At 42.0% G+C, this 20,393-nt stretch overlaps 1 protein-coding gene across 1 annotated transcript in view; it reads right to left on the reverse strand.

The window, feature by feature from the left end:
- CDH13 (cadherin 13) overlaps window positions 1-20,393 on the reverse strand; it is a 587,120-nt gene that overhangs the window by 90,807 nt on the left and 475,920 nt on the right. Inside the window, 1 exon segment of the mRNA XM_033156828.1 lies at window positions 12,115-12,255. Coding sequence (XP_033012719.1) covers window positions 12,115-12,255 — 141 coding nt within the window.

The following is a 20,393-nucleotide window of genomic DNA, read 5'->3' on the forward strand; positions in this document are numbered from 1 at the left end:
GGTGAGGCCAGTTGCAAGTAACGGAGAGAAAGACGTAGGAGAGAGAGAGTCAAAAGTAAGCTGCAGGCAGCTTAGGTAATAGGACTAAATTGCACATTTCAGAAGGGTTCTGAAAAATTAGAGACTTACAACATATGGAAAGATTCAGGGAAGCTATCAGGAGCTCAGAGAATTTTACAATTTTCCCAGGGACACTAGTTTATGGAATAGCAAGTGAAAGAAAACTCCAATCCTAGGAGGATATGATTGCATCCAGATGGATTCATGATAACACCAGTTTGCTCCCCCCACCACAAAAAAGCGCGTTATATTTTTAACGGTTGTAGACGGTGAAAACACTAAGCACAAAAAACGGTTTTCAGGCTAGAGAGGATCTACATGGCCTTTCTAGCGGATAAGGAAGAATCTTGTTATTCTTCAAACTGCACCTTGAAGCACAGAGTTCAGTTTGCTGTCAAAACAGAGCACTGTTGGAGAGGAAGTGAAGATTGCCAGAGGCTGACAGCAAGAAGCCCTTGTTGGAGATATCTCCCATATGTAACATCCAAATTATCTTCCACTACAGTAGGGATGGACAGTTCAGCCTACTACCAGTCTGTAACCATTTCAGATGTGTTCACTTATCAGCACAGGTTCGACTTGTTTCCATATTTATCTGCATATCTATGAAAGAAGCTGCATAGAAATTTGTATTTAAATATGTATCTGCATACAATTAATTATAATGAAACAGTAGCTACTGAAGGGCTTCGATTAGAACAAAAGAAGGGGGAAAGGATGGGTAGGGAAGAGAAGAAAGCAAACCAAGGCAGCACCTCTTAATGTTAAATAGTACTTCTTCTCATCACAAAATGTGTATTTAAATATACATTTTATATCTCAATGTGCACATTTCAAAACCTATTTTTTCCTAAAATGGGCAAGTTTTGCCACCCCTCCTCAAAATTTGACGAAGTGTGAAATTTAGGGATGGAGGAACCTGTAATTTTCCCCCTCTCTCATTTTGTTCTGTTCTTAAGTTCCATTCTTCATGTCTCTGCATTTGTTTATGTTATGTTATTTATCTTTTTATCCACATGAAAATTTATCAACATTTTATTGTGCATATATCAAATGCATCTTCTTTTATTTTCCCTAATATATGTATTTTATGCCCACTTTCTCACACATTTTTTTAATGCATTGTTTGCTTGGAGAACTGCATCACCACATTTGAAAATGTGTGAATTTCAAAGGTTAGCTGCACTTCAGTTTGCAAATTGTTTTGAAAAAATGTGAATTACTTAGGTTGGCATTAGAAGGTGAATTGAATTTTTCCCCTCTTCCTAGCAAAAATCTAAATGAGAATTGTGTTCCAACTCACAAATTAGGCTGGGAAATGCTGTTCAAGCCAGTTCACAGAAATCAAATTACTGAACAATCGTGGTTATCAGGTAGTGCAGACCTTCCCTTGAGAATCATGGGTGACACTGAACTAGTGTAAGCTGTGAACAGAAATCCCAGCCACGACCTCGTTAGATGGTCACATCCCCCCCATATGGGGGGTTAATATTGGCCTACCCTACAGGACTGTTCTAAAATGACTGTGGTTATGTATGTTGGAGATTCATTCCCCTTGTCTGCAGTCATGGGATTGTTATCTATCACAATCCACAAAAAAAGGATGTGACGGAGACAGGGTGTTTAAGTTACTGTGTTCCGTGAAGTGGGACTATTGTCCTTTGTTCTTTCTCTTTGCTTTCTGATGCTAGAGAGAGAGGGAGCCATGTTGCAGTGCTCCGTGTCTGTTTATATGTAAATAAAGATTAGCCAAAACGATGAGTTGCTGAGGTCTGTTTATGCATGCTGCGAAGACTCTGCAGATCCCTAAGTGTGCTGATGCTTCTTGGTATCAGTCGCTGTGATGTTCAGGCAGAAGAAAGCTTTTGAAGCTCCCAAACGACCGACCAGGAGGGAGAGAACATGCCAGCCGGGCATGTGCCTCTGCCAGGGTCCTATGCGAGAGTAGGACGCTCCTGATAACAATGTATGCAAGGTGCTTAAAGCATGATGTCCCTAAACACATGCAAAAGCCTGTTGCTGTTAATATATAAACCATCACTTCATGATATATTTAGTGCTATGCACTGTACAAAGCTGTTCCTCCTTGCCTCCCAGTAGCATATGGCTGGGAACTGTGGAAAAAGCATTTGTGCCAACAAATAAATATTAAGTGACTGTCAGACAGTGAGCTTGAGATACAGCTACCCTTTAAGCAAGTGAGCCAGTGAGCATCTGGGCTGGAAAGCAAAACAAGGCAGGGAAGCAAGCCAAAAGTGGAACAGACAAGACTCCAGATAACTCACTTGGCCTGGACTCCTTTGCTCGAAAGGAACTTCGGTTGCCAAGAACGTTGCATGATGCAAATCCAGACATCTGCTTCCATGCAACTTCCTCACTAGGTCGGGGAGAAGGCAGGTTCTAAAGATTTTCCCTTGTGCTCTAAGTCGGTAGAGCTACATGTATGAAGCTGCCCTCAACTGAGTCAGACCATGAGTTCATCTAGCCAGACATCATCTACTCCGATTGACAGCAGCTCTCCAAGGTCCTGACTTGAGCAGAAGTCTGCCTTGTAACTAAGATCCCATAAGAAGGGTCAGGGATGGCATCTGAGACCTTCTGCATGAAAAGCAAGTGCTTTATCCATAAGCAGTAGACTCTCCTAGTTTTTTATGGAAATATTCCTGGAATGGATACATGGCTGCTGACTGGGCTTTTTGGAAAAGAGCAACCAAAATGATCAAGGGGGTGAAACAACTAAGTAAGAGATGGCATGGTAGAAGGGCATAAAACTATGCATGCCATGGAGAAAATGGGTAGAAAAGTTTCTCTTCCTCTTTCATAATACCAGGACTTCATGCAATGAAGCAGAATTTTGGAAGATTGAGGACAGACAAAATCATTTCATCCAGTTACAACCTGAAAGGAAGTAGTTCTTCGCACAGTTAAACTATTGAACTCATTCCCACAAGAGGCAGTGATGGTCACCAGCTTGGATAGCTTTGAAAGAGGATTAGACATATTCATGGGGGACAAGGAAACATCCCAAGGGCTATATGCCAATGGGAATGGACAGAGGAATAAGTGGGTTAGTTTCTACACAAATCCTTTCTTTCTTCCATCCAGGCAAGCAAGATACATAATCAGACTTCAAGTATACATTGCAGCCATGCAAAAACACTCAAAGGGGGGGGGGGTTAGGTAGCAGTGATGAAGTGTGTGGTCTGGGGAGAGTCCCGAGGGTTGTATAAAGAGAACGAGAGGGTCACCTTCAACCCCGAAGCTTGTTCCCTGTTCACAAGGGAAGGGGAAGGATATATTATTCAAGTAATTATGGCACAGTGAAATGTTCACCAAACCACTTGAAGCGATTAAATCAGCTTTGAACCTCACTGAAAGAAGCCCTTCTAAATGCTACATTAGATGACATAGATAGATAGATAGATAGAGATAGATAGATATGGATAATGTGTGTGTGTTTTTCAGAAGCATAGTGGGGTGTCTTGGGTGTACAGGGAATAGTTAATCCTGGCCCCTCCCTCAATTCTCATGCACTCATCCAGAGGTCTGACCAGAGCCTGCACATGTACAACTTGTGTACCCATTTGTTGATCTCCAGAAAAAAGTGGGCCCAAGGGATGGAATTGTGTTTCTCCACTATGAACTCATCCTCTGCACATAATTTCCCCACCTGCCTCTTTTGAGATCACAAATGTTGGGTGGCAAATGCTATTTGGGAGTTGTATTCTGTGTTTTAGACAATGCACAGATTAGAGCGGGGGGTGGGGGACTTTCTGAGAGTAGTTGGGATTGCAACAGGCTTAGAGGGAAGGATGTTAACAGCAGTAGGAAGCATGGTTTTATCGCCATGGGTTAGATGCTGACCTGAGCACAGCCAAAGGTCTTGGGAAAGTCACAGGCTCAGGTGGAGGTTCATATCAGGGCTACATTTTTCTTTTTCTTTCTTTTTTAAAAAAACAAGAATCTGTTTTTGTTCACCAGCCTTGATCAAAGGGGAGCGAGGCAGGTGGTGGGTGGTCAGAACACGAATCAAGTATCTGAATCATGCTAACCTGATTATTTGAGATGTTTAAACAAGGGAAAATATTTTTAAGGTTATGGAAACAAACCTTTTGAAGGAATGTATGGAAATAGTTGGCAGTAATTGTGTGCAAATTGAGAAAACACAATTCACAAATAAGAATCAGTTTTCTTGTGGGGGCGGTAGAGAGGGGCAGAGAACTCCAAAGGGCCTTTTGAGTGTTGTGGCCAATTTTGCACTCTTTGAATGCTCCTTCCTGATCGTTCCAACTTCTTCATGTTTTTACAAGGGTTTGCTGCTTTCTATTGTAAAAGGCAGGTGCCCTGTCACTTTGCAGCCCACTGAAATGTGTTTATCGGGAGATTACAGAGACAACGGCATGCATTTGGTGACCTTGGCAGAGAGTGGAACAAAAGCATTGCAGCCAACCCTCACCAGGGAAAGAGATAAACGCAAAACACTGTTATGCTGCATATCCAGGTCTAATTATGTGATAAGTGGAAGGATGTGGTGGCAAACGGACGCTCCTCCTCCTTTTGCAATAAGGTGTTCTTGAGAAAGGCATAAGCAGATATCTGAGGAAATCAAATTAATATGCAGGCAGTGTATATCTGAAGACGTTAAAGTGGGCTAGGAGAGCCCTTTTCATATCCTATTGTTAACATTCATTTTCTTTCTTCTTATGCAGAGAATGTATTGGCACTCTATTTTGCTATTTTAAAATGACTAGTAATCTTGTTTCTCTCCTTTGGGGATAAGTTTCCTCATCCTCTAAAGGTGACTGTCAATCATTCAACTGGACAGTTTAGATGCTAAGGATTCCCCACCCCACCATACATATTCAGGATTGAGTTCCTAGGTGGAGCCAGAGGTGGGAGGATTGTGGGGGGGGGGGGGAGAGCGCCCACCAGACAAGTAACTCCCCCCCCCACTCCTGGATTCCTGTAGCTGCTTGAAAGAAAGGCACCTTTCTTTCTGTGTAAACATTAATTGAATCATAAGGTGGAAATTAAAGCAAGTTTGAATTGCTAACATGAAATCAATAGGAAGTGTCAGCTCTGGTTTTGAGAGGACACTGGGCAAGGGGCCATGGGCAAGCTGCTCACTGATGATCCCCTCTCCTCCAGCAGTGAATCTTGGCAGCATTCCATGGCAGCAACAGTGCCAGCAGGGGCAGGGTTCTTAGCATCGCCACATGGAAGAGTGGTCACTGTTTAAACCTCCCTCCGCATCGTGGAGTGATACTAAACTGGGGGCATTGTGGAGAAATTAAATTTGTGCATGGCAAAAGGAGGCTCCAGAAAATACATCAATGGTGAGGCCCTGGGGCCCTGGCAGCTTCCCAAGGATGTAAGGTGTTGGCTCCAGACTTCTCAATAGGAATTGGCTTGAATAAATGTGCAAGAGGGGTTAATGGGAAATCAAAGAATAGGAGAGTTGGAAGTTAACCCAAGGGTCATCCATTCGACCACCTGCAATACAGGAATCACAGCTAAAGAATCTCTGACAGATAGCAATCCAACTTCTGCATTTAAAAAAAAAAAACCTTCATTGAAGGGGAGTTCATTGCCTTTAGAAGTAGTCCATTGCAATGTCAAACAGCTCTTACCATCAGAAAGTCAGTTTATTTGGAATCTCCTTTCTTGTCATTTGAATCCATTGGTTCAGAACCAATTTTGCTCTGTCTTCCATGCAACAGGCCATTAGAAACTTGAATGTGACTATCGTAAGTCCTCTTTCAGATATCTAGAGATGGTGGAGGAAGTTGTTTGGTCCACTTTTCTCAGCAGACCAACCCACTCTGACATTCCAGAATTTGCTTGTGGATTGGAAAGCAGCTTTCAATCACATCACACAATTCTCCAGGGTTTGCAATGCAGTTTTGGACTACAGAAAATGCGCTCAAAAATGCAGGTTGTACAGGGCATGCATACAAAAGGTATACTTTATGAGGGAATGCATGGGAAAATGTGAATTTTTTAAATTTTGGTTTAGAATGTGAAACACATTTATACAAAATGTGTACAATTTAAATGCAGACTTGTTGTTACACCCCTTCAAAAAATTCACACAAAACAGGATAGGAGAGACCTATGACTGAGCACCAGTGAGATGTTTTGTTCATTCTGTGCACCATTCCTCTTCTCCCTGCTTTTTCCCTTGCTGCCACAACTAAGGTATGTGCAAATAATCCTCAACATCCATAATGCCTCTTGTCCCCACAAGAACTACACAGGTGAAAACAGCAGTAAGAATCCCAGCCATTTCCCATTCTTCCCACATTTATTTGCACAACAACAACAACCTACATACAGCACTATTTCACAAGCAGCTTCTCTGACTTTAATTCTGCTCATTCAAAAGGTGGCCTGGCAATCAATAGCTGCTTATATTTTGGGCAGTTTTTCTACCACAGTTTGCTAACTGCAAAGGTAAGGACTCACCCACAATTCTGCTTGTCCCACACCTGGACAGCATACAGGTGAAATTCGAAAAATTAGAATATCGTGGAAAAGTCCATTTATGTAAGCAATTGTTTTCATTAGCTATTGGAGTTTAATATATGAGATAGACTCATGACATGCAAAGTGAGATGTGTCAAGCCTTTTCTTGTTATAATTTGGATGATTATGGCGTGCAGCTGATGAAAACCCCAAAGTTGAAATTGTTAATTTGGGGTTCTCATCAGCTGTACGCCATAATCATCACAGTTATAACAAATAAAGGCTTAGCATATCTCGCTTTGCATGTCACGAGTCTATCGCATATATTAGTTTCACCTTTAAAGTTGAATTACTGAAAGACATGAACCTTTCCACGATATTCAAATTTTTCGAGTTTCACCTGTAGGTTTGAGCAGTTTTGCCTTTGCCCCACTGCTTCCCCCCCTGAAAGCCACTCTTTACTGCTAAATTGCAACTAAAGCCAATTCACAGAAAACCTAATTGCTTTTTGTTCTGATTCAGCACTAAAGTTCTGGATTCCCTTGGGGAAAGTGGAGGGGCAAACAGAGGTCTGGATAAGCCCTAAGTGTCCTCTTCTCATGTGGAGGAGAAGGACGTGCCAAGGCCAAGGCTCACTGTGGTTTGCACATAATGGCAAACCATCATTTGGACCAAGCCTGTGAGTGCAACAAAATATAGCATGAGCTAGAGTGAAATATTTTGCCCCTCCCCCCACAAAATAAATCAATTTTACTAAACATCACATTATTAAACAAACAGAATGTGACTATTGATCATTGCCTTTTCAATTGCAATTCAAGCTATTATGCAAATGAGCAGGTCCACTAAAAATTTAGGCGTTCATATTTAACCAAATAGATGTGGATGATAATTAAGCCTGAGGGGATGGTGGTGGAAGCTTCTGTTTCAAATAATATACATTAAGTCAGCTTGTTTTTTTTAAAATAAAAAATATATCCCGTCCTCTGAGAAATGCATGCATACTTATGGGGGAGGGCATTGTTAATTCCACTTTGGATGCGAACTTCCTTATGGCATCCTGTAATTAATAGCTGTCAATGTGAGTAATAGACATTTTGTATGTGCAGCTAATTAGGCACTTTGTAAATGGATTCTGGCTACAGCACATGTGCCTCTGCAGTTATGACCCAGGCTTCCGGGTGAAAGGAAACCAATTAATTACGGGACTGTGTGTGTGTGCATTTGTCACATGAGGCAGCGTGAACAATTTTGAAGTACATAAGCAAACTAGCAGAAAGGTTGCAATCCTGAGTAGAAATGGTTCTGTGAAGTTGGAGGTGATGGCCACTGACTTGGATCACTTTAAAAGAGGACAAAACCATGAAAGATAAGGCTACCAGTAGCCACTTACCTTCATGGCCATGCTTTGCCTCCACAATTGGAGACAGGAATCTGCCTCATACTGAGTCAGACCATTGGTCCATGTAACTCATGCACTGATTGGCAGCAGCTCTTCTGTGTTTCAGATAGGAGTCTCTCCAATCCCTGCCTTGAGATTTGGGGATTGAACCTGGAACCTTTTGCATGCAAAGCAGAAGCATGCATACCACTCAACTACGCTTTCCCCAGAGATCATTCCCTCTGCTGGAGATAATAATTAAAACTTGTTTTAAGGGCAAAACTGAACAGTGTCGGAGTCATGTATATGAGCGCTATATATATATATACAGTATATACACACACACACACACAAACACACACAAACACACACACACATACACATACACATACACATACTGGGGTACACGGGTGGCGCTGTGGGTTAAACCACTGTGCCGCTTGGGCTTGCCGATCGAAAGGTCGGCGGTTCGAATCCCTGCGACGGGGTGAGCTCCCGTTGCTCGTTCCCTGCTCCTGCCAACCTAGCAGTTGTTCATGACTGGACTTAACTGTCAGGGGTCCCTTTACCTATATATATATATAATATGCATATGCTAACCTATATGTATAGATTAGTATGGCAACTGGAGAATTTGCTGGAAATCCTCTTTCATGTTACATTTGTCTTCACATATAGACTGACAGGCTTCTTTTAGTGTTGATAAAGAGCACAGAAGGTGCTGACATAAGAAACGGGGGAAATCAGAAGAAGCTGTGTAGGTTTTACAAATACCTTTGGACAAAAGACACAGGGAAGTTCTCCTATTCATGCTTCATTTAGATGGATGAGAGTGCACAAATCAGTGCTGCCATGAGAGACTTGAGAGTACTTCAAAATTCCTTTGCTCACATTCAGAAGAAAGTGCAATCCTGGAATAATGTATTGCCCAGAGTTTTCTGAGCTAGCTGCATCCCTGGTGTAGCTCAATTGACTTTCATTGGGACAATCTTGGTCTCCATTCATTCAGAATTGACAAATGGACCTTGAGAACATATATACTCTAAGCTACCCAAAGCAACTCCCAGAATGAATGAAAAATAGAAGCCAAAGCTACTTTCAGCCAGAAATTATTCTGTCAGTCGATAACATAGGCAATTTAAAAAAAGAAAGAAAGAACCGTTGAAATATATATTGGGAGAAAAGTAAAGAAAGGTATTTGTGTGTGTGTGTACCCGAGAGTCACTCGTGACTGGACCTAATGGTCAGGGTACCTTTACCTATGCATTCACATGGCAGTTTATTCCTTCCCTGATATTTCCCTCTTAATCCCCACATTATAATTGAGCCTACACATGATGCAAATACCACCTTTGGAAAATGAATGGACTATAACACATGTTTAGCATACATTTCTGTGCTATTTGATTCCAGAAAAAAATCCACAGTAAAGTGTCAAAACTTGGAGCATCACACCAGCATGCGGGCCTTTCCTTTTGTTTTCATGGAGGAACAGAAAGATGCATGTGCATAAAGTTTGGGGAGTAGCCATGTTGTCCAATGACTACACACACTGGTGCGAAGGAAACTTTGTGTGACATGCCAGTGGATCGGTGAAAAAGCCAAAGTTCCATAACTGTTCCACTGGTACACATAAGTACAACTGTCATACACTTCAGAGAACATCCACCGGATCAGGAACTCAAAAGTTGTTTTATTGGGAAACATTTCTTCATTTAATGATCCCCCAACCACTGAAACCCTCCAGCATTTCCCCATGTTGTCCAGGAACACTGTTTGCAAACAGTTGTTACAGTTTAATGGGAATTTTATCCAGTTGGTGCTTTTGTGTGTGTGGCGGGGTCATTTTAAGTGTAGCCACACAGCTTGAACTCTTGGTTTTGATTCAACGTTTGGGGGCAGCATCCAGCTAAATTTGACTCTGAGTAGAGGCACTGAAATTAATGGATTTAAGTTTATGGGCCCATTAATTTCAATGGATCTGCTCTGGGTAGGACTTAGTTGGCTGCAATTTCAAGATCAATAATAAAAGATGGGGTTGGGAAATATGTATGCTGCATCCCAGTGCATATTGCAAAGAAAATGTAACAAGAGGAAGAAGCCCCACACGTAGCTGTAAAATGTGCTAAAATTCAAGAGTCTTATTTCATAGCAGCTGTAATTACAATCTAAAAGGTTATGCCTCTGTTTCTTTAGTTAATGAGTCTAATTTTCTTTTAAAGGCTATTTTGAGTCTTTCATTCTTTTCTCACTCCTCCTACTCCAGCCGAAGAGACTAGCCACACCTGCAGGCGGATTCAATTAATGGTCGACACTGCATACACTTTACCAGTATAATTTACATTTCTTTTTGCTAATTAATTCATTGACTAACGCTAAATGTAGTGCCACACTAATCGGCACTGTGTGTTAAGTACTAGCTGTGTAATAGTCAACGGACCTGGAGGCGACATAGGCTTATTCATGTGTATATTGAGGTCTGGATCCAAAGAGTCTCACAACTGGTTCTGTGCATCAAAAGTGGTTTGGGACTTCTGTTTCTGGGACAACAGGTCCATTTGCCTTCTATCCAACTGTTTTTGAAATGGAGAGTAATTTTGGTAGGGCAATGGAGGTGCCTGCAGTGGACAACACTGGGGTCTGAAATTTCAGCGGCACCCTGTACAATGCCAAAATTCAGCACCCCCTGCCTCTCATGCTTTATTCTAAACCAAGAGTTGTGACGTGCCCTGCAGTGCCCACGAGGCTCCACACGCAGTGCGAATGGAACCAGTGCTGGTCTCCTAAATCCACCTGAGATGTCTGCTTTTCTAAAGAAGGTCAAAAATCCCCCTGGACACTAGAAATGGTAAGATTATAAAAACATAAGAAAAGCCGCCCAACTGGATCATGTTTTATTCCTCCCACACTTTTGAAAATAAAAGAATTTGATAGTATTTTATATAGAGAACTGGAAGTTCATGCATACAAAATCACTGAATTGCAATGTGCCAATGCTGTTACTTGTGTTGCAACTGGTGGATTGAATCAAGAACTTGTGTGTGTGTGTGTGTGTGTGTGTGTGTGTGTGTGTGTGTATGTGTGTGTGTGTTAATTGGCTTAACTATGCCGATATTTTTTTGCTTCAGTAACAACTGTTGTTGTCAATGGCTATGGTTAATTACAGAATTAACACTATCTTTGTACTCTCTGCATTTAATTTGACACCCCAAATAACAATAACCACCTTGTTCAATGTATCTGATGAAGTGGACTGTTGTCCAAGAATGCTTATGCCACAATACATGTTTTAGTCTTTAAACTGCACAAGACTGGTTGTTAGAATGACTTTAATTGCACTAGTTCTTACAGCATAGAAGGCTTTTGTTTTTGCAACAGACTAACATGGTTACCCTTCTGGAAGCAACAAAAATTAAAGGTTCAAACACTGGAAAAGTCACTACAGCACTTTTAAACTGCTCTGAAAGGGAACTGTTTGCATGTTTCCCAACAAAGACAATGATTCACTTCAAAGTTCCATGTCACAGCTTTTGGTTCAAATGGCAGTAAACTCCAGGTGAAAAGGGATATACTCATGTAAAATAATTCCAGTCAGCCCCAGGAAGATGGGAAACTGGAGACAGAATCTGGCATTGATTTGGAACTTTGCCAATTAATAGGATGATTTTTCTTTTTTTGGGAGAGTATTATTTAAAATGTTACATCAGCACAAACCTTTTGCTTCCTATTATTTCAATCCTTCCTCTACACCACACACAATTCAACACAACCAATGTACCATGTTTGGATTTCAGTATGGTGAAATGGCAAAGATACTTTATTTGAGGAAGACTCTCGGCAAAGTTTTAAAGGCCTGCTCTTGGAAATACTCAGCATTGAACTGACACACTCTTATACAAATACAACCTCCCCAAGCATATTTTAAAAGCATTTGCTGTGTGTCATGGTGAAACCATCCACAACCACCCTGCAGAAACCTTCGCACAGGTCTGAAGTGCCCGTCAACTTTTATTAGATCCAAGATCAGGTTAAGAAGAGCCCTGCTGATCAGGCCAATTGCCCATCCACTCCAACATTCTGTTCTCACAGTGGGCAACTGTGCAACAGGATGCAAGCGCAAGAACACTCTATTCTCCTGCAGTTTCCAGGAACTGGTGTGACTCAACAAGCAATGCTCAACTGTTTTGCATCTTAAAGTAAATGTTTACCTCTTTCCTGGTGAATTCCGGTGCATGGTCATTTTTGTCATCAACGACAATGGTTGCTGTGGCAGTGCCAGTTAACCCAACATCCATGCCCCCCATGTCTTTTGCTTCTATGATGAGCTCGTATTTCGGATTCTCCATTGTCTGCAGAGATGAAAAAAGAATAATACATTATCCAGTGTGGAATGCATTGATCTCATTTTAGAAATATCCATTATGGCATCAGAGGCACCCTTAGGTAAAAATTATCTGCAGGATGTTTTTCTATTAAAAGAAAGAAGGCAAGTGGCTTATTACAAAAGCCAGGAAACCCTGACAAATGGATGTGCTGAGAATTTTACCTAACTCTCGACAGAAACTATCTATGCCAGTCTCCACCAACCTAGTAACTTTCAGATAAGTTGAAGTGCCCCAACCTGGTGCTTGCCATTCTTGACTATTGGCCACCCTAGCTGGGGCTGATGGGAGCCATAGCCCAAAACATCTCTTCCAGCCTTCTCCAACCTTGTGCCCTCCAGATGTTTTGGACTACAACTCCGACCGACTCTGATCAGCTGTAATCCAAAGCATTTGGAGGGCATCAGTACAGTACAATACAGTACCTTTTCTTGGACTAGCAAGCATGACACCTCTTATTTTTGTCTAAAAAAGCATGTAAAATGGTGGAAAATAAGAACAGTATGTTCCTAGCAGCTCTGTTTTAATTCCGGAGTTGTTCTGCCTGCTGCCATAACTGTTCCAGTTCACTCATTCTCTTTAATTGTGTCATTTGAAGAGCAGTCTCTTGTTCCTTTGCTTCCACTTATTTCAATCCTACCTCCACACGAGGAGAATAGAGGAGAGGAGAGGAGAGAGGGGCATAGCCACGCCCAGTGCATTTCAAGTGACCTACTCTATTTCAAGCTCTACCAGGAATGGAAATTAACTGTATGGAAAATGGTATTAAAACTTATTAAAGGTGACATTTCCTCGATTTGTGTGGCTGTCTTGCATGGGCCCATCTGCTAGGAAACCTCAAGGGCCACATCGCTGATGGGGAATGCAGATGGGAAGGAGCAGGTGGTGGTCATCTTCTTTTAAAGTCATGAGCTACTTCACTCATGCATTCTCAAAAGCTATTATTCTGTGATTCACAACAGTGATATAGGAGAAAGACTTTAAAAGGACAGGAAGAGATTTAGCCTTTGAAAAAGAGAGACAAATGACTCCACTTTAGAACAAATTTCCAACTGAATACATTTGGGAAAAGGCTGGGAAAGAGTGCTTTAACAATCAATCCTTCTTCACAGGGAACTCTGGGAATTGTAGCTCTGGGAGAGGAATAAGGGTTTCCTAACAACTCTCAGCACCCTTAACCAACTACAGCTCCCAGAATTCTTTGGGAGAAGCTACAGCTGTTGCTTTAAATCTATGGTGTGAGTGTGGCCACAGAAAGAATCATTATAAAGTCAATTCACTTCTTTCCCTCTCCTTTTCGGAGACACAGGGCACGGTGCTATATCCACTGAGCATATATGTATGTGAACCACTGAGAACTGTGTGTGCTTCCTGTTTAGGAGTTGAGTGTGGTATTCAACTAAGCTTCCCTGAGAGCAGACCTATTGAAATGAACAAACATGAGTAAGCTAGGTCTTTTGATTTCAATGGGTTTATTCTGAGTAGAATTTAGCTAAGTACCAATCTGAGTTCTGAAACTGTCTCCTGCTTCATCCAAATGCCATTTTAATTGCACCCACAGCAACTAATTATCAGCTGTGTAGATGCTCTACTCCATTCACTCAAACAACAACCTGAGCTTTCACCATTTGCTTGTTTGCCTATTATTATTCTTATATAGCTTTGTAGTGGGTGAAAATCTTATGGGATGGGATAACGAAACTCTTCCCTTTATTATTCCAAAAGGTAATGTGGATCCATCACAGCTTTATCCATATTTGCCAACAGTGTGCTTTTCCAGCATCAGTAAGGCATGAGGGGACCAGTCAGCTAAGAATGGTGGTAGTTGACTGCTCTTCAAAAGCAAGAGAGATGGAGTTGGATGGGAGAGGGGACCACATGTTGGTAAGAGCAATGCAAGAGGGAGATACAGAGAGAATGCTGATGAAAAGTTGCATGTGACACACACAAGGTGGGGAAGAGGAGAGAGAGAGACTGAGTAACTTGTTCTTTGGAGAGAAGCTGGTGACAATTACTGAGTGGCAATGATGAGCTCCTGCAGAGTCCCACCACGTCCAATAATCAAAAGGCAAGCTGACATGATGTAGCATCCTTAGAGATGAGTGACTATCAAATTCTAGGAACCAATTATACATTCTTTCTGCAGTCCAAGCTCCTATAGCCGTCGCACACACCACAAAGCAAGAAAGTGCTCAGAAAACGCTGAATATTCAAATTAAGGTGTTTTTTTATCTCCTTCAACAGATCTGTTACAAATTTAACAAGGCTTATACTGCAATCTTACTCATGCTTACTCAGAAGTAAATAGCACTATGTTCAATGTGACTTTGATTGCATTGCTAGACACTCCCCATTTCCCTGAAAAGTGAAAAGTCCAGGGGCAGCCATATAGGTCTTAAGCTGTGTACACACTAAACACTGAAAGCACAGTGAAAACAAAGGACTTCCCCTGAAGGATCCTCGTTGCTGGGCAAGTGTTTATGTCTTTTCATTGTCATTGTTTTAATTATTACCCCTGGTTTTAAACAGAATTATTACCCCTGCTTTTAAACAGAATTGCTATTGTCATCACTTTGAGGCTTGATTATTGTAAAAAGAATCCTGATGATATGTCATCTGATAATGTTTCATGTTTAACGCCATCACCAGGGTCTACCCTTTATGTCATCACTGGGGGCTGCCCCAAGTCTCAGGTTTGGGCCCTGAAATCTCAGGGTCTGGGATGCTCCAGACCTTGCAACCCCAGTGATATACAAACAACACATGTACCCTATTGGTTGTTCCACTGCCCTCATAAGCTGGGTGGGGTGACCCAGGGAAGGAAATTCTCTGTGGCAGCTCCTAAGTTGTAGAACTCCCTGCCCACAGAGGTGTGTCTACATACTCCTCAACCATGCCATTTTAAGTGAGACATCCTGGAATTACAGAAGCCACCCCAGCTTCTGATTGGATCCCAAATTTCTCATTTTTTTTTTTTTTTTTGGTCCAGCGCTCCAGCTGGTTCATGACAGAGTGCTCAGGTTTCGGTTTCATACTCTGGCGTGAATCAGCTGGCTCCCACGAGAGCTCCTGACCAAAAAAATGAATGTCCTGATTTTGATCAGCTGGATGTTGGAGGATATGTTTCTGGTATCTTCATTATACAGCTTTTGGCAGATGCTGAAGATGTACCCCTTACCCTGCCTTTTGCCACCTGAGATGTAGAATGTGAGGACCCACCTTATTTCTGTGATTGTAAGTTGCTTTAAACTGCTTTTGAAATTGTGCTTTAATTGTTGTAACCAGTCCTGGGACTTTATGGTGAAGGGTGAGATAATAACAATGATGTCCTGCCAAGCAACTGATTGTTGGTGTCTGCAAGCCCTACATTCTTTTCCCCATGTGGTTTAAAATCAAGAAAATGAGCACTTTGCAAATGGACAGGTGCCTGCAAACAGTGTTTATGACAGTGAGCCATGTTTTGGGATGCCCTATATGGCATCAGATGCAGAGCAGGTAGGTATGGCGTGGGGGAAATGGCCTCAAGGGCCAAATTTTAACACCTTTTGGGCCTGATGAAGTCCATGGGCTGGAGGTACCCCACCAGTGTTTTCAATAATAACTCACATATTGCAGTATGCATGAGGCTCTGCTGTCCCAGAAGCCAATTTACTTCCTTTGCAATGATTAATTATTATTTTTTCTCTGCTCTCTGTCTTTCACGGTCTGTTCCGAATATTGGGGGTTTAGGGCTGCTGTTAGTCCATATAATATCCGGCTGTATTCAGTGCTAATCTCAGGGTTGTGAGTTTGAGTCCCACATTGGGCAAAATATTTATGCATTGCAGTGGGTTGGACTAGATGGTATCTTCAACTCTACAGTTCCATACTTCTATGGTTCTATTTGCACATGCTGAAACACTGCCACCTTTTGAAATTTGCACTCCACAGAATTTTGGTAATACAGTTCTCAAGCCAAGTACTCTGTACAAAAATGCATATATTTGAGTGAGGTGTGGAGATGCTAATAAAAACAAACGAAGATGTATAGTGGGGAGCATATATTATGTGTATATTATATAAACCTGAATACAAATTGCATATAGTAGGAGAAATCAACGGGAAAATGCTGGTGAATTTTCAAGAGATTTCCCTCACCCCCGATATTAAAAAACAAAACAAAAGTGCAAACTGATATCAAAATGTAGTGAACTAAATGTTTAAGACTGGGAAGAATTAGAAACCAAAATTGACTAATTCTGACATCCTTAACCCACCATGACTTATAGCCATCAATGCCCTCCATTAATTTTGTTTAACTTACAAGGAGGTAGCATAGATAGCACTAGAAGGCATACTGCACACTCCACAGAGTAGCTTTCCAACCATTCAAATGCAGCCATGGAGACTCCAAAATTGCCAGAGAATTTTTGTAGAGCAAGAGGGGGGAAAAAATCAACGAGAAATAGTGTAATTCACCTCTTTTTTGACTTCATTCTCTTTGGCAGACCACAAATTTTGCAAGCCTTAGTCATTTTGCAGCAGGCTAAATGACTAAAGTACAAATTTATGGGATAATGAAGGGGTTTCCTGCTGTAATTATATCAATTCTCCCAACATGTAGCTACAGTTGATAAATGAGACATCATACGAGCCATGATTTAATGCCCACCCATTAAGATCATTATACCTCTTTTTAGCTTTGACTAGGCTCTGTTTAAAGTGGGCACTTTTCCATGAAACAAGAGACATTGTTACAGATCCAATCAGGTTTGATTATGTGATGACATCACTGGTGGCAAAAATAAGTCAATCCTGAGTAAGAATAATGCCCATTTAATAAATATTGCCCTCACTCTGAATTGGCTTAATCATCCCTCATCAATGTCATAATATGGCCAAGTCTCTTTGCTTTTGGGAATAAGATCTTCTTTAGCTGCTGCTTCAGTGCCTATTTGTCTTTCAATTGGGGTTGCGGAGAATCCCTATACAGTACTGACATAGAAAAGTTAATTGGGTGGCATGATAGACTTTCTGGCCTCCCCCCCCCCAAAAAAAAAGAATTTGGTAGCAAAAATGTTCATTTCAAGCCTATTAGAATGTTTTGAAAGCCTGCTCTCCAAAATGACCTAGGTTGCTAACAGATGGAATCTGATGTCCTGGTACGCCAATAGCTTACTGAATACCTGAGAGGTATAGCTGATTATACTATCCTGATTCTATAGGAATATGCATTAGTGATTCAGATACAATCAGCCACAATAAGCAGAATCTATAGGGACCAGAGAATTCACTATATTCAGAATCTCCAAATGCAAGAAGTAGAAATGAAAGGGTGTGGAAAGAAATATTTGAAAAGCATTTCAAAAAGTTCCTTTCAGAAATCAATCACAGCTGTCATATCTCTGAAACCATTTGCAGCAGCAAGGAGGGGAAAAACCACCCACAGTGTTAATAATAATCTTGTCCACCTCCACACAACTGTATTACTGCCCTTACTGAATATTAAGAAGTCTTTCATCTAGTCCATCTATGAATATCACCAACAATGAGAATTAAAACTTCCCCCCCAAACCAAGCAATCTGTTGTTCCTTCCCTTGCCCCCACCACACCAAACACCAAGCCGAAATCTAGAGGGTTTTCTCTGTGGGTGAAGCTATGCAATCTCTAAGATAGCTGTAGTTTCATGACATTTCCAAGGCTTCAAAAGCAAAAGAAATTTGTTTCAGCGAAGGACAGATGAATAGCCCTAAACTCCCAATATTCGGAACAGACCGTGAAAGACAGAGAGCAGAGAAAAAAATTAATTAATCATTGCAAAGGAAGTAAATTGGCTTCTGGGACAGAGCCTCATGCATACTGCAATATGTGAGTTATTATTGAAAACACTGGTGGGGTACCTCCAGCCCATGGATTTAATCAGGCCCAGCAGGTGTTAATATTTGGCCTTTGAGGCCATTTTCCCCACACCATACCTACCTGCTCTGCATCTGATGCAGCAAAATCAACAATTAGCAAAAACAGAAGTAGTATCCAAGGCCAAGGCCCAGCTCCATAACAAGGGATCACGCAAGAGGCAAGATCAGGGCAGTCTGAGATTATGTTCAGGTTGATCACTGGGCAGACAAGGGTATAAATAAGAGACAGCCCCATGGAAGTCCATTATCAGATTCACAATAACCAAGTGGCCAAACTCATCAAAACCCAGTGCTGGTACAAATGCATTGCTCCAGCAATTCTTCCAGCCTAGTATTGGGTTGGAGCTGCTGGAACCACACCTTAAATGAAGCTGACTCCTATCAGTTGTCTTCACCCAGAGGTCTTGTCAAGAGGAGGATTTTACTCCTCAATTTTGCCTCCTGGTGAGTCCTTGCCTGTCTGTAGACAGGCACATCTCCTGAAGGGGCAGGTACTGTCTGGCATTCAAGGTGGCTCAATGAGTCAAGCTCAATATTCATTCAGTTCCAACATGAGAGGCCGAACTCACCCGTGTTGTTGATGGCCACTCCTCAGCTTCATCTAAGGATCTTGGCTCCTAACCCCAGTATTGAGCCAGATACAGGACTTGGCGGAATGCCAGGTGGTGCTGGCTAAGATATGACAGACAGCTACCTCACAATGTTACAAGTTCTATCCAGCACCTGCTAAATTTATAAATAAGTTATAGAGTGTCCTAAGAAGTGGTGGTGGTGGTGGTGGTGGTGGTGGTGGTGGTGGTGGTGGTGAAATGCTCTCTCATAGAGAAAAACAAGCTTTGAGAAACTGGATGAGAGTTTTTGGTGTAGCAGTAGTTCAAACATAATGCAGGGGTGCTCATTGTGGTGCCTTCCAGATGTCATTGCACTACAACTCCCTTCTACCCCAGCCAGCATTGCAAAAGGCTGAAGATAATGAGCACTCACACTTTACATTGTGGGTGCCCTTTGAGGGTTTGCACGTGGTGCTACAGTTCCCAGGGAGCTTACTGGCAAACAGGGGCTGGCTTGTTTCTCAGTGTTAATTTTGGGAGGTTCACGCCCAGCCTTAGTAGTCAAGTTTCTTGCTGGGAGGTGGGGCCAGCCCCATTTATAAATAGGGGGTGGAGCCGATGATAGCCAGGCAGTCGGCTCAGGAGATTCACCCTCCTTACCCTCCCTTAGTTTAATGTTTTCTTGTTTGCAGGTTAACTTTTTCTTCCTGCTTAGCGGGCACTGCTATGGTCCTTGACTGGTTGCTGTTGAAGGACCAGGAAGAAATTTTCTTGCATTGTCAGGTTTTGTCTTCCCCGTAGCAATTCAGCACAACTTTGGCGATTATGGCCTTTAGTCTTTTCTTCCCGGGGGGGGGGGGAGGGGAGGATGAAGTGGTGACTCACCCTCACCCCCCTGCGGTGGCAATTCCAGGGTCCCCCTCTTAAAAGGGTTGTATATATGGGGGTCACTGGCCATACACTGAAAGGTCGTCAGTGAACTACCCTGTGTGCGGGGATATGGGCTTGGCTGCCTGCTACACTTATGTCTCTCAAAGCACTCCCATATCCCATTTATCCTGATGAGCCCCAGTTCCCCCTGGCTGGGGGGCTGGGAGGGATACATGCCCAAGGCCTAAGCCAAGGTCTTCCTACATTCGGAAGTTTAATAAAGTTCTGGCCTAATTTTAATTCCATATAATGTTGTCAGAGTCTTTATTCCTTCCTTATGATCCCTGGGGGCTGGGGCTGTCACTGCCTGGTCAAGCAATGGGACTCACACTCCACAACATCTGAATGGCACAATGTTGGCTATCCCACATCTAATGATTAGACTTGTTGCTGTTCTTCTTTCACATAAGCTATGCAAATATGCAAGATAATGTACACTTGCAGGAAATAACAGCTGATGTTTATTTAAAACAACGGGATCATTCCTCACTCCCCACCACCCCAAACCCACCTGCTATTAGTACCTCTTCAATTTACCTGAAATAAAATAATCATATAGAGCAGGAAATGCAAACAAGTATTATAACCCTGACAAATGAAGAATTGGAATTGAAGGAATGCAGCTATTCAGATTATCATAATATTAACATTTACTCTAAAGTGCCCATTGTGTTTGCAGGGCAAAGAGGAAACACGAGACCAGCTGCGCTTTCAGAGCTTGAATTA

This window comes from Lacerta agilis, chromosome 8, assembly GCF_009819535.1.
Source record: "Lacerta agilis isolate rLacAgi1 chromosome 8, rLacAgi1.pri, whole genome shotgun sequence".
Lineage (NCBI taxonomy): Eukaryota > Metazoa > Chordata > Lepidosauria > Squamata > Lacertidae > Lacerta > Lacerta agilis.